The sequence below is a fragment of the Dermacentor andersoni genome, chromosome 11 (genome assembly GCF_023375885.2).
Source record: "Dermacentor andersoni chromosome 11, qqDerAnde1_hic_scaffold, whole genome shotgun sequence".
NCBI lineage: Eukaryota > Metazoa > Arthropoda > Arachnida > Ixodida > Ixodidae > Dermacentor > Dermacentor andersoni.
Genome location: NC_092824.1, coordinates 6,857,135 through 6,872,616, shown reverse-complemented (window position 1 = coordinate 6,872,616; position 15,482 = coordinate 6,857,135). Strand labels below are relative to the sequence as shown.

Below are 15,482 nucleotides of genomic sequence, written 5' to 3'. Positions count from 1 at the left end.
AAGTTTTATGAAGATGTTGAATTAGCGATGAGAAAAGTGCAAACTCGGTATACAGAAGTAACGGGTGACTTCAATGAAAAAGTGGGGGAAAAGCAGGCGGGTGAACAGGCAATTGGCCACTACGGCGTCGATTCTAGAAACGTAGAGGAGAGGTTCTGGTAGAGTTCGCAGAAAGGAATAAGCTGAGCATGATGAATACCTTTTTCAGGAAGCTTAGCAACAAAAAGTGGACATGTGAAAGCCCTAATGGTGAAACATGGAAAGAAATTGATTTCATTTCTGCCGATTCCAGTATAGTGCAGGGTATAGAACTGTTAGGTAGAGTGAAGTGCAGTTATGGGTTTGCGAGGGCTAGGATTCGCCTAAATTTGAAGAGAGAAAAAGTGAAATTGGTCAAGAAGAAACAGGTCAACTTAGAATCAAAAAGTGTAAACGCAGAAAAATTTAGGCTGGCACTTGCAAACAAATTTGCAGCCTTAGAGCATAGAGATTATGATGATGACATGGGGGTAAGGAATGAAACAATAATGAGGCTGGCTTCAGAGGCAGCAATTGAAGTGGGAGGCAAGGCACCAAGGCAACCAGTAGGCAAGCTCTCCCAAATAACAAAGGACCTAATAAAGAAATGGCAAATAATGAAACTGTCCAACTCAAGAAATAAGATAGGATTCGCGAAACTGTCAAAACTGATCCACAAGGCGAAAATAGGTGATATTCAAAATTGTAACGTGAGAAAGACTGAGGAAGACATAAAAAATGAATGCAGCCTGAAATAACTTAGAAGGAAGCTTCGCATAAGACAACCCAAGATGTATGCACTGAAAGATAAGCCGCGTAACATCATCAGCAATCTCGAAGGTATAATAAATGCAGCGGTCAAATTCCATACTGACCTGTACAGCACCGAGAGGATTCAGTAGAACTCCATTTGTAACTAGCAAGGACGACAGAACAGCATGATGTCCAGAAAAAGAAGAACGATTGGGCGTGTTAAGTTAAGGCGGTCGAGCGCGTTCTAGCCATCAGAGTGCGCTCTTTTAAACTTAACGGCTAAAAGGCGACTTCCTGTGCGTGATTACGGAGTGCGCTCTACGCGCCCCACCCTGAATATGGTGAGCGAGAGCGCGCGCCTGCTGCGGCTTCAAGAAAAATGACGTGTTTCCTACTCTTTTCACTGGTGCAAGTCCGTTCTCCTTGCCTACTCGTTGCTCTCGCCGTCGCGCAGCCGGGCGTCTGAAGCTGCTCTCAGGCGAGATCGGGAACGTGTTGGCGCGCTTTGAGCTTGCGTCGCATCGTAAGCCGCTGCTGCTGCCTCCGTTGCCGCGCGTCAAGTTCTTCTACCTCTTCATCGTCTAACAAGAACTGCAGGAGTACGGTCGGCGGGGCCATTTTCGAAAAGCGCTCGAAGTGCAATAGTGGATGCGGAAGCAACATAACATTCGCCTGACGGCGCACCCGTGCACCCGAAAACAGTCGGCGAAAATGGCCGTTAAGCTCCGAAGGCGTCGCACTCTAGCGCACTCGAGGGTGCTCTTTTGGAGTTCGGAGCGCGCTAACTTAACGCGCCCATTGCTTTATCCAAGGATTTGATTATATAGGCACGGGACCGTGCGCCGAGAGTATCTGCGCATTTAGGGTGCGTAGTCATGCTACAGTTGCCTTATCGGATACATCCCTTTCCGGTAACAAATGAATTGCACTCCTTCCTAAAACGTTGTTCAAATTTTATCTCACCATAAGTAAGGATTATACAGACAATTTATTAAAACGTTCGTCATAATGAAGACGTTGCGGTGGTTTCATGGTTGGGGTCGACCTTCGCAAAGCTGGCGGTGGTACAACCAGGCTAGAAGGTTTGCCTTTTGCCGGTGCTGGACGCGTTACTGGTTGAGAGGTTGGAACTGTCGCTGTTGAATGGTAACCAACGTCGTTGTCCGCTGGGGTGGTATCGATGAAATCATCGCTTGCCTCCAAGAGCCGTTCGCCAGTTTGCAGTAGGGGACGCCGGTTGCGCCTAAGGAGCTTCTTGTCCTCCGTTTTTACCAGGTAAGTTCTTGGGTAGGGAATGCCCATCACTTGAACTTTTCTGGAACATGCAATATCTCCGAGCCTCACGATGGTACCCTGTTGGAGAGGAGGCAAAGGCCTTCCAGCTTGTTTTTCAGTGTGCTTATTGACGTCGGTCGCAGTTTAAGTACTGAAGTCCGGGAGGTTGGCGCGAAGGCGCCTCCCTTGCAGGAGTTCACTAGGGGATCACCCGTCCTCTAGCGGGGTAGTGCGGTAAGCCAGCAGGCCCAACCAGAAATCATCCCCCTGAATCCGCAGTTTTCTTCGAGATGCGCTTCACAATCTGCGCACTTTTTTCCGCAAGCCCGTTAGACTGCTGATAATGAGGGCTGGATGTGACGTGTGTGAAGTCAAATTTCTTTGAAAATACAGCAAATTCATAGCTAGAAAATTGCGGACCATTATCAGTACATACTTCAACTGGCACGTCAAATCTTGCAAAAATAGCACTGAGGGCTGCAATGGTTGATCGTGCCGATGTGCCTGGCAGTTTCTGGACTTCTGTAAAGTTTGAGAAGGCATCAATAACAACTGTGTACAAGTCACCTGCAAACGAAAAAATGTCAGCCCCAATTCTATACCATGCACAACCTGGCACGGGTGGCATTCGAAGCGGTTCCCGCGGCTGTTTGTAAGCGTACTTGCGGCATGTAGGACACATTTGCGCCATAGAAGTGATCGCAGCATTGAGCCCTTGCCAAAATACGAGACGTCTGGCTCTTTCCTTGCATTTTTGCATGCGGCGAATGCCTGCATGAATTCTTTGCAGCATTGTTTGACGCATGCTTTTCGGAATAACCACTTTCGATGCCTTTAAAAGATTCTGTTGACAAATGATAGTTCTTGCTCAAAAGGCTTGAGGTCACCTTGTACCGGTAGCCCCAACGACAAACTAGTGATTATAGAGTACAGGTAGCAGTCACGAGCAGTCGCCTCCTGCAGTTCTTTCTGCGTTGCCGCCGTGACTCTGTTGCCTAGAAGCTGGACTGCGTAAACTTCGACGTCGTCCGTGGCTGGTGTCACGGACGACGTCGCAGTCAACAGTCGACTGAGACAGCATGTCAGCAAGCACAAGGTGTTTCCCAGGAATATACTGCAAGGCATAATCATACTTGAACAATCTAAAAAAAATCCTTGAAGACGAGGCGGTATGTCACCGACTGCCTTTTGAGCAACTGACAAAAGTGGCTTCTGGTCCGTTCCAATCGTCACTTTCCGCCTATAGACGAAGTGATGAAATTTTTAGCACCCAAAGCAAATTGCTGGGGCCTCCTTTTCTATCTCTGCATAACGATTTTCTGCTTCAGTCAGAACTCGCGATGCGTAAGCTACGGGTCGCTACTCATTATTGTGGCACTGCAAAAGGGCGGCGCAGACGCCACCATGGAATACCAACTAGCCTGTACCCAAACCTTGGTTCTGCGATTCGTCGCAAGATAACTTTGTTTCCCGTCGCGGGTCAAGTATTGCTAACACGGGCGCGGTGGTCAAAATTTTCGTGACGCTTTTCGACTCTTTGGTGTCGTTTTCCGTCCACTCAAACACCGTGCCAGCTTTGATAAGAGTTCGTAATAGCACTTGCCTAAGCAGTTCAACACACCAAGCATGCGGTGAACATCGGCCTTGCAAGTTGGCGCTGGCATTGGAACCAAACTTTCAATGAGCCCTGGGTTTGGAGGTATGCCTTTCTGGCCTTTCTCGCCTGAGCGTAGCTCTGTTACGCCGAACTTGCACTTCTGAGGATTAAACGTTAACCCAGCTGTTTGAGCGGCTTCAAGACAGTTACCAGGCGCTTATCGTGCTCTTCCTTCGTTGAGACTCAGACCAGGATATCGTTGTCACCATCCACCCGGGTTCGTGAACAAGGGAGGGCTCGAGGCACCCTCCGTTAGACGGACGCTCCGCATTGTGGTAGCGCTGAACAATGACTGACCGCCGAGCAGCTGTGCTCGTCGGTGTTTATTGCGATGCGGTGACCAATGATGTCTGCTGAGCTTAGCAGGCCATCGAGCCTGCCGGGCGAACCAAGATTATGCTCGAGGGGGCGTCACATGCTTGCTACACCCCCTTACCCCCAGGTTGTTTGTTAAATAAACGAAACAAACGTCCATGTTCAAAATACGAGGCTCTGCATCCACCCTAGCTGGGTCGACGGTGCCTGCTATCCAGGCGAGTAACGGTCCGGTGGCCTCCGTCGTCGAGTACTCCGCCTGGGCACCTGTGTTGATGAGTCGGGTAGGGCAACTCCGGGTGCTGCTTGGGCCAGCCTCGCTCCATCCGGAGGGTCCGTAGTGGTCGGCCTTGCGAGTGGTGCCGGGCTCGACACCGGTCCAACGGGTGCCGCACCGCTGGCTATGGTTGTCGCATCCGAGGTGGGCGGTGCTCTGCTGGGAGCGACTGGTGCTGCCGCTAGTCCTCCTGCGGGCTGGAACTCAGAAGTGGCAGTCGAGGGTGCTGGCAACGTCCCGAGGCGAGGCCTGACATGGTCGGCGTGTCTGTGCCACATGGCCCCGTCTGGCATGCGGACGAGCAGCGATGAGGCGCTAACAGGAGACACTACCTGTCCGGCAGACCAGTGTGGGCCAGGACGGAAATTCCTGGCGATATCTTGAGCTCCCGATTCTGGCAAAGGACCGGGACGGCACCCATGGTCAGCAGCCAGCTTCTGCTTCAGCTGCTTCAAGAACACCGTGGATCGAAGGTCCGGGTGCAAGACGTCCAAGGGTGCCTTCACCATCCGACCCAGCAGGAGCTCACAGGGGGCACGGCCAGTGACAGCGTGGGGCGTGGTCCGGTACTGAAACAGTATCCGGGCAATCTGCGTCCGGAAATCCCCAGCTTGGCTCTTCTTGAGCTTGTCTTTGATGGTTTGCACCACCCGCTCGGCTGCACAATTTGAAGCAGGGTGGTACGGCAGAACCATCATCCGGCGGATTCCGTTCTTCGTCAGCCAGGCCAGGTACTCTGTGCTGGCGAAAGCATGACCATTGTCGGACACAATGACATCCGGCAACCCCTGGGCGGCGAAGACCTGTCGTAGCGCTGCAATGGTCGCGCCTGCTGATGGAGCGGTGACAGGTATAACCTCCACCCACTTCGAGAAGGCGTCCACCACCACCAGGAAGTAATGGCCGTTGCAGGGTCCCCCAAAATCCACATGTAGGTGGGACCAGGGTCTCTGTGGGAACGGCTAGGGGGTGATCTCCACTTGACGCGAGGCTCGCTGATGCTCCTGGCAGATTTGGCAGCTCTGCACCAAGTGAGCGATGTTGTGGTCCAGGCCAGGCCACCAAACATGGTACCGGGCCACCATCTTGGTCTTTTCTATGCCAGGATGACCCGCGTGCATCAACTGTAGGACCCTCGACCGTAGACTTTGTGGGATCACCACCCTAGAACCCCACAGTAGGCATCCCTGCTGCAAGCTCAGCTCAGCCGCCTTGTGGCTATGTGCCTGCTGCACCAATTCCTCTCCGCGGGACACCGCCTTGACCACCTGAGACAGGACTGGGTACCGGTTGGTCGCTTGAGATACCGCATGTCTGGAGAGCGCCTCCGGGTATGCGTGTTCCAGCATGAACACTTCAGGAGGTTCTGGAACAGCATCAGACACCTCTGGCAGGGGCAGGCGGCTCAGGGCATCAGCAGGTACCAGGTCCTTTTCCGGATGGTAAACCAGCTGGTAACTGTAAGCTGCCAGCCTCAAGGCCCAGCGTACCACTCGAGGTGATGCCTGCACAGGAACTGCCTTGTCAGGCCCCAGCAGCCCCAACAGCAGCTTGTGGTCCGTGACTGCCTCGAACTTCCGGCCCCACAGATACTGGCGGAAGCGTTCGACGCCGAACATGAGGGCCAAACCTTCCTTGTCCAGCTGGCTGTAACGTTGCACTGCAGCATGAAGCCGTCGAGAAGCACACGACACAGGGCGTTCCTGGCCATCTTTGTCCCGGTGTGCCAGGACGGCTCCCACACAGTACGGCGACGCATCTACGGTAAGGACGACAGGCTTAGCAGGATCGAAGTGCACCAGCACTGGAGCCTTGGTGATTAGCTCCTTGCTGCGCTTGAAGGCCCGGTACTGCTCCTTTTTTCAGACCCATTGCTGGTTAATTTCGAAGCAGATGATGGATGGCTGTAGATGCACCGACAGGTTCGGCAGCAAACTCCTGTAGAAGCTGATGAGGCCGAGATAGCTATGAAGCTCCGTCTTGTTCTGGGGCTTAGGTGCCCTGAGCACAGCATCAACTTTGCGGGGAGCCGGGGCTAGACCTGCCTGGGAAATGCCATGTCCCAAGTACTCAGCCCTGGGAGCTAGGAAACCGCACTTTTCCAGCTTGAGCTTGAGGCCGGCGTCCTGCAGTCGTGCCAGCACGTTGTGCAGGTTCGCAGGTGGTCCCCGTCGTCGCTGCCAGTAGCCAGGATGTCGTCCAAGTACACCGCCACGTGCCTCATGCTCCTGAAGAGGTTGTCCATCTCCCTCTGGAATATGGCTGGGGCCGAGGCCACGCCAAACGTTAAGCGCGTTTACTGAAAGAGCCACAAAGTTGTCGATATTGTGACATACTTCTGGGAGGCAGTCGCACGGGAAATCTCGCCGGCGTGCTTGGCGACAGCTTCCATTGCCAGTGCTGTCTTCACGGCGTCGTCCAGCTAGGGGTGGGGAAGCTCCAGAAGTCGCGTCTGCATGGCGGGGTTGTTGATGCCGCAGACGAAACGGTCCCGGAGGAGCAAGTCCAGCTGCTCCCCGAAAACCCAGGCACTCGCCAACCCTCGCAGCGCAGCAATGAACTGCCCGAGGGTCTCTCTTTCCCGGCGGCTCCGGTTGTTGAAGCGGAAACGCTCCATTAGTGTAGACGGTGCTGGGTAGAAATGCGAGCGCAGTATGGCGAGCAGCTCACCCAGCGTCTTAACGTGCGCCGTGGCTGGCTTAAGAAGGTCGAGCAGGAGGCTGAAGACGCGGTTCCCGCAGCTGGCCAGGAAAATGTCCCGCTGTTTGGCCTCGGGTGTGTTGTTTTCCCGGAAGAACACGTGGACTTGCTCCTCGTAAATCTGCCAGGCAGACCCATCTCCCTCGAACGGCTCGAGCCTTCCGTCCAGCGGCATGGCGGCAGCAACGGGGAGCGGTGTTTCGCCGCTCGCGGCGGCGTGGGACGATCCGTGGGTACTCGTCGCCAGTGTCACGATCCACCCGGGTTCGTGAACAAGGGAGGGCTCGAGGCACCCTCCGTTAGACGGACGCTCCGCAGCGTGGCGGTGCTGAACTACGACTGACCGCCGAGCAGCTGTGCTCGTCGGTGTTTATTGCGATGCGGTGGCCAATGTTGCCTGCTGAGCTTAGCAGGCCACCGAGCCTGGCGGGCGAACCAAGATTATCCCCGAGGGGGCGCCACATGCTTGCTACAATCGTCTATATAGATAAGCACGCCAGATAGAGCGTCAAATATCTGGCAAAGCGCCTGCTAAAACACCTCAGGTGTGGACGAGGTACCAAAGGGTAGCCTTAAGAAGCGGTATCTGCTGCAAAATGACGCGCACGTACAAAACGGGGACGGTTTCTCGTCCAGGGGCACCTCATGGAATCCGGCGTTTGCATCCAGACAGCTAAAATAGGTAGCTCCTGTTAGTCGTGCTTCCAAGTCCTCGCGCCTCGGTAACGGAAAGTGTTGCCTCTTGACGTACATGTTTACTCTTCTGGGGTCCATGCAAACCCTTAGAGCACCGTCTTTTTTCTTTACTAAGACCAGAGGGCTTACCCAGTCTGTGGGCTCCCTCTCTCTGACGATGATTCCCGCACGTGTCATTCGCTGGAGTTCTTTCTCCAGTTCCTGTAGTGCAAGTGGAACCCTACAGGCCGGCTGAACGGCTGGAACCGCACCTGGTTCCAGGACCGTGCTTAACGGAATCTTCAAGCAGCCCAACCCTTGGAAGACGTGCCTAAAATCTTTCAAAAGTTCATACTCAGGGGAGGCATTCACACTGTCCGCCGAGCGTTGAACCAACCAGAGCGCCTCACTGGCATCGAGTCCTAGGATGGCTTGACGCCCATTGTTTACGACGAAAAATTTGGTGCTAATCTGGGTGGCTCCAACGGACACTGTCTGTAACGTTGTTCCGAAGCATGAACTTACATTCCCGTTATATGCTCGCAGCACTGAGCAGGTAGGTTGCAATTATTCATTGATCAAAGCTTACGGTATATTGAAAACGGTAGCAAGCTTGCCTGTGAACCTGTGTCCACTTTGTACGTGACTTCACGGTCACTTACACGTGCTTTAACTGTCCAGCCCTTCCTGTGACTAATTCCAGAGCTTATCTTAAGAATCTCAGTCATTCTCGTCAACTTTACCGACTTCCCCGACGGCGGTCGACTTCTGGCAACAACTTGCAAAGTGGTTGAACTTGTGGCAAGAATGAAATATCTTACCGAACGCTGGACACTGTTTAGGCCTATGTTTACGGTTGCATTTCCTGCAGCAGTACTCTTGATTATCGCCACACTGCTTTTTATCGCGTTGCTGCCGTTTTTTCGTTGACACTTGCGACTTAAAATACTGTCAACGCAGTATTCCGACTTAGACCAAATTTGGTTCCTTAGTGCCGCCGATTCTGCAGCCTTGCACAATTCTTCAGCTTTTAGTAGTGTTAGGTCTTTCTCGTCGATCATTCTTTCATGAAGCATTGGGTTGTCCGTACCAAACACAATTTGGTCTCTAATCAGTGAATCGTGCTGATCCCCAAAATTGCACTGGGTTGCCTGTTTCTTTAAGTTGCGCACAAATTTGTCAAAAGGTTCGTTCTCCATCTGGCTCCTTGTACGAAATACATATCTTTCATGAATTTCGTTGCTAACATCGGAGAAATAAGCGCCGAACTTCTGTACCACAGTTCCGTAGCTTTCCTTGCTTTTACCGGGGCCATGCTGGAAATTGTTGAATATGTCGAGCGCTTCTTCTGCGAAGTTCAGCAAGAGTGCAGCTTTTGAAGCACCATATTCCGGGGTCTTCTCTACTGCCGTTGCTTGCAGATACAGCTCGAACCTTTGCTTGAAGCGCTGCCAATTTGCTGATAGGTTGCGCGATAGACGCAAGGGCTCCGGCATCTTCAGCAGGTCCATTCCGCGCCGTTACTACTACGCTTCGGTCCGCGGCGGCCACTTCTGACACCATGTAACTACCGAGGACGACGCAACAGCATGGTGGCCAGAGCAACAAGAACGATTGCTTTATTCAAGCATTTGATTATATAGGCGTGGGACCGTGCGCCGAGAGTATCTGCGCATTTAGGGTGCGCAGTCATGCTACAGTTGACTTATCGGATACACGATTCGAGACGATAATGAACAGGATATAGAAACTCCTCCTTTAACTAGAGATGAGGTCAGTAGGGCCTTACAAGACATGAAACGGGGTGAAGCGGCAGTAGAAGATGGAATAACAGTCGATTTAATCAAAGAGGGAGGAGACATATTGCTTAAAAAGCTGGCGGCTCTCTATACGAAATGTCTATCGACTGCAAGAGTCCCAGAAAACTAGAAGAATGAAAACATTATACTAATCCACAGAAAGGGAGACGTTAAAGAACTGAAAAATTACAGGCCTCTTGGCTTACTCCCAGTATTATATAAAATATTTACCAAAATAATATCCGATAGGATAAAGGTAATACTGGACTTAGTAAACCACGGAAACAGGCGGGCTTCAGGAAGGGATTCTCTCCAATGGATCACATTCATGTCATTAATCAGGTTATCGAGAAATCCGCAGAGTACAGTAAGCCTCTCTGTATGGCTTTCATAGATTACCAAAAAGGATTTAATTCAGTAGAGATACCAGCAATCATAGAGGCATTATGTAATCAAGGACTACAGACCGCTTACGTAAATACCTTGGAAAATATCTACAGAGATTCCACAGCCACCTTAATTCTACACAAGAAAAGTAGGAAGATACCAATAAAGAAAGGAGTCAGACCAGGAGACACAAAATGAGCAGTATATGCAAGCGCTTTTAGAGCTCATTGCGCATCGCCCAAAGGATGCGAGTAGTGTATATGGTGCTTGCACTAGATGTGGCAGAGAAATTTATTCCAAGCTCTAAAAGCTTCCCATTCTGATGAAATCAGGATCAGCGCTTCGTTCTTTCTTTGCCAATGAATTTGAATAAGCGGCTTGTCATGTATCTAAAGAAACGTTTTTCGGTGCGGTCACTGCCTGATTGATTATTTATGCAAAAGCATGAACGGGCTATATATGGTTGGGGTGCGTTTGGCAGGCATTCTCAAATCATGAACAGTAGGTTGCCACTATCCCTCAAAAGGAAAGTGTACAACAGCTGTGTGTTACCAGTACTCACATATGGGGCAGAAACCTGGAGGCTTACGAAAAGGGTTCTGCTGAAATTGAGAACGACGCAACGAGCTATGGAAAGAAGAATGATGGGTGTAACGTTAAGGGATAAGAAAAGAGCAGATTGGGTGAGGCAACAAACGCGGGTAAACGACATCTTAGTTGAAATCAAGAAAAAGAAATGGGCATGGGCCGGACATGTAATGAGGAGGGAAGATAACCGATGGTCACTAAGAGCTACGGACTGGATTCCAAGAGAAGGGAAGCGTAGCAGGGGGCGGCAGAAAGTTAGGTGGGCAGATGACATTAAGACGTTTGCAGGGACAACATGGCCACAATTAGTACATGACCGGGGTAGTTGGAGAAGTATGGGAGAGGCCTTTGCCCTGCAGTGGGCGTAACTAGGCTGATGATGATGATGATGAACGGGCTCATCGAGTGAAAAAGGCAAGGTCCATAGAAGTGAAACGGCACCTCATTTCCCATTGCTTGCGACGGCACGTCACGTGCGCGCCTCGACGGAGCAGAGCGAGCGAACAGGAACGAGACAGACGGACGGACGGACGGAGAGACGGACAGACAGACAGACAGACACAGACAGACAGACGGACGGACGGACGGACGGACAGACGGACGGACGGACGGAGAGACAGACAGACAGACAGAAGGACGGACAGACGGACGGACAGACAGACAGACAGACAGACAGACAGACAGACAGACAGACAGACAGACGGACGGACGGACGGAGAGACAGACAGACGGACGGACGGACGGACGGACGGAGAGACAGACAGACGGACGGACGGACGGACGGACGGAGAGACAGACAGACAGACAGACAGACAGACAGACAGACAGACGGACGGACGGACGGACGGACGGACGGGCAGACAGACAGACAGACAGACAGACAGACAGACAGACAGACAGACAGACAGACAGACAGACAGACAGACAGACAGACAGACAGACAGACAGACAGACGGACGGACGGACGGACGGACGGACGGACGGACGGACGGACGGACGGACGGACGGACGGACGGACGGACGGACGGACGGACGGACGGACGGACGGACGGACGGACGGACGGACGGACGGACGGACGGACGGACGGACGGACGGACGGACGGACGGACGGACGGACGGACGGACGGACGGACGGACGGACGGACGGACGGACGGACGGACGGACGGACGGACGGACGGACGGACGGACGGACGGACGGACAGACAGACAGACAGACAGACAGACAGACAGACAGACAGACAGACAGACAGACAGACAGACAGACAGACAGACAGACAGACAGACAGACAGACAGACAGACAGACAGACAGACAGACAGACAGACAGACAGACAGACAGACAGACAGACAGACAGACAGACAGACAGACAGACAGACAGACAGACAGACAGACAGACAGACAGACAGACAGACAGACAGACAGACAGACAGACAGACAGACAGACAGACAGACAGACAGACAGACAGACAGACAGACAGACAGACAGACAGACAGACAGACAGACAGACAGACAGACAGACAGACAGACAGACAGACAGACAGACAGACAGACAGACAGACAGACAGACAGACTTTCATTGCCCGAAGTTGACAAAGAGTCCTTCGCATTGAACAGGTTTGCCAAATGTGAATGCTCAAGAAGGCAAGGTCAACGTACTTTCACGTGAATTACGACACGACTAAGATACCGAATGAGTGAATAATTAACATGAAAAAGAGACAGAAAGATACAGAGTAGAGGAATATAATCGACATTTAATCATCGACTCATTTTAACTACCATGTACGTCGCCTTTGTCTGCTTTAGCGTCGATACTTGGTAGACCCTTGCATTTTTGTTTGGTAGCGCTGCATCTGCCTGGGGTATCTGCGCCGATCAACAAGGGTAGGCTCCAGGCCACTGGAACCACGCTGCTTGTTGGGAGTCGTGAACCATGTAAAAAATTGTATTGTCGATGTGTGCTAGCGTGTCTGGTTTTCGTGACGGCTGCTTTTATTGTATGGCTGTAGCGCCCGTGGTATACGGGTGATGGTATAATAGCGGGGCTGTCACCCGCGCAATAGGGTCTGCCTGTTGATTATTTAGAGCTCTTCATCCAAGTGGGCTGTTTTCACAAATGAGAAAGTGATGCGCATTTGTTCACCATGATACCTGATTACTATATATGATTTACAAATCAGCACCCTATATTGCGGGTTCAGACGTTTGCGATTACGTTTGTTGTACAGGTGGCCCAGCACGTATTCCACGCTGATTGGCTTATTTCCGACAAAGCCAAGGAGAGGTACGACAGCGCCACGGCTTGCTTCGAGCCAGACTTCGGGGGAAACTCGTTGTCACGGTGAGTGATAGAACAGTGACGTCGTTTCGCTGCCTGTTACGGCACTAACAAATTCGATAGAACGTTCGTCAATCACCGAGTTCCGTGCCATTTCCTGAGTGGCTACACTGTAAACGGAAATAACTCCCAGTTGGGAGTATAATGCTTCTCCTCTAGAGACCCCCCGGTTCGGAGTTTATTATACTCCGTATGACCGGAGCATAATTTTTACTCCGTGTGAGCGAAATTTTTGCGTGCAATTATGGGAGTTTTTTTTCTGTCTTTTCTTTATTTTTTGCTTTGCAATGGACTGAGTTTTTTCGAGGTGCAACGGGAGTATAAAAAGAGCGATCGCGTGAGTTTGCACGAACATCTTTGCATGCAGAGGCTGCTGGTCAAATTTCGAAATATGCACACGAGACCGCGTCAAATTCGACAAAACAACAAGCAGATATATCATGACATACATAAACATTTCAGAAACGCCCAATGCAGAAATTTGAAAGACATCCCACGTACGCGCGATAATCAAGAAGCAACGCTGCCGGTACATATAACCACGATACTGTGTGCCTGGAAACCGCCTACGGAGCAGCTGTGCTGTTTTCAGAATTACAACTCAGATGCTCGTTCGTACGAGATCTGCCTCTCTGAAATTAACAGAATACCTTAATCAAAACAAAACTTTTAATTCAGAATAGTGAGAGAAAAAAGTTAATGGCGTAATTTCTCAAATTGGCATACCATTCTGTGAGTTCTGAAGCGACTTCGCACACTGCCGGCGTTCGCGGCCAAAAACTAGTGCTTTAGTTACAGTAAGCAAGAAAAATGGAAGTGCGTGTGCTTCATAGCAAAATTAAATTTTTGCGATATAGGGGTACCGTAGCAAGAAATTATTACGTGTGAGCATGAGCCGCAGCAGCCGACGTATCACCGAAAAATGCGCAGTCATACATTTTATACACCGCACTACTTGCTCTGCGCCCAAGCGATCTCTCTCGGTTGTGAAAAGGGGCTACATCGCTGATCTGTCTAGTGAATTGGATTCACAATTGGATTCACATCGCTCAATAAGAAGCTTTATTTACAGTGCGCATACTTATGTCCTACCGTTTTTCTTCGGGCGAGGATATCCGTTCACAGATACATAAAAACAGTTGCTTGCACTCCAGTCTTTCTCACTGGCAACACAGCACCGCAACGAACTTGGGGTACGCCATTCATGTGCGAGTAGCACGGACGTCGTCGCTCGAACAGTGGCTGCTGTTGCCATTGCCACGCGGTCCTTTCAGACATTACACCGGGCGTTGTCAGCATGTACCCAAAAGAACATAAAAGTCGCATTTCACGTACTGAAGAGCACAAGCCAGGGTCACGCAGCACGAAAACAGTCAGAACCTGAGCCGAAATCACGAACCAGTGAGCAGCTTCGAGGTATAGCTAAGCCTTTTTCCGCACTTGAAAACGTTGCTCTTGCATTCAGCGTTGTCAGCAAAGTGATCAGAGCTAACGCACTTGAAGCTGAGATACAGTGAGCTTCGGCATACCTATAACGCTTTCTGGAAGGAAATACGGAAAACAAATTCACGAAACGCTGTCACGGAACGACTCTACACAGATGTAAACAAACCGTAAGCCATGATCACTGCCGGCCCCGCCGCCAAATGGCGAGGCGCACAGCCTCATGGGAAGCGCCACGTGACCAACCTCTTTCCGCGGAGGGGAGTTTTTTAAAACTCCCTGTCGGAGTTTCACAGGAGAACAAGAATTTCAAGCGGAGTAAAATCGCGTCATGTCGCTTTAATATTCCCGCAGCTCGCCAGCGGAGTGAAACGAGGGAATGGCGCTGTTTTGCTCCTATGCATCGGAGTAAATATTTGAGGAGGGGAGGTTTTAGGGCACATCACCTGGTAAAAATTCCCAGGTGGGTTTATTTTTGTTTACAGTGCATAGTATTTGTTGTAGGGGCATAGCTAGCAGGCTCATTTCCTATATACTACATTCATCGCTGTGTTCTTGTGGTCGAGTGCCGCGTACGAAATAACCCATGGTGCATGCAATGAAAACTTTGTATCGATGACAAGTTTTGATGCTGTGGTCGGTGGTTCCATTTGGAGAGGAATATTGGGGGAACTTAGTTATCCCTACGTCGATGAATGCGAAAGCACTGCGACCTCCGCGCGATGCCTGTGCTCTTTCACTCAATTTACCTTGGCCTCAATTAACCCCAAAGTTTGTGGCCTCGACTCTCAACAAAGGTAGAACGTTCGATCCCCAACAAAGGTACATTGGTTTGCCTGATCTTCGTACGTGTAGCTTGAGACTTTCTCGTAGCTTCGTTTATTACGCCCTGCCTGTGCCGATATTTCAGCGGAATCCATAATTTTGTAAATGCATAAGGTATCAAAACTATAAAACATGCATAACGGCTGCAAGTTGCAGTGGTTCCGCTTCTGAATGCGTTCATGGCGTAATAGTTTCAATATCGGGCTTCAATGCTAGAGGTCCCGTGCTTGAATCCTGGAGTTGGAGGACATTAATAATGTCCGTTTAATTATTTATGACGAAGCGCTTTCTTAAAAATGATCAATCTGAAAAATCATGATTACGTTTTAAGGCAGAAGGATGAAGTTTAAATAGATCCACGTACTGCCCATCATTCCCAGGCTTGTTAAACCGCCATGCTTGCTGCTCGTCTAGACACTAGCGCCGCAG

At 50.9% G+C, this 15,482-nt stretch overlaps 1 protein-coding gene and 1 long non-coding RNA gene across 2 annotated transcripts in view; one reads left to right on the top strand and one right to left on the bottom strand.

Annotated features, from left to right (window-relative positions):
• The window catches only part of LOC129381734 (uncharacterized), a 130,012-nt gene that overhangs the window by 27,209 nt on the left and 87,321 nt on the right, over positions 1-15,482 (bottom strand). The window lies entirely within an intron of this gene.
• LOC140214095 (neprilysin-11-like) overlaps positions 1-15,482 on the top strand; it is a 44,088-nt gene that overhangs the window by 5,506 nt on the left and 23,100 nt on the right. Inside the window, exon 2 of the mRNA XM_072285386.1 lies at positions 12,676-12,788. Within this exon, the coding sequence (XP_072141487.1) occupies positions 12,676-12,788 (113 nt within the window). The remainder of the gene's footprint in view (positions 1-12,675; positions 12,789-15,482) is intronic.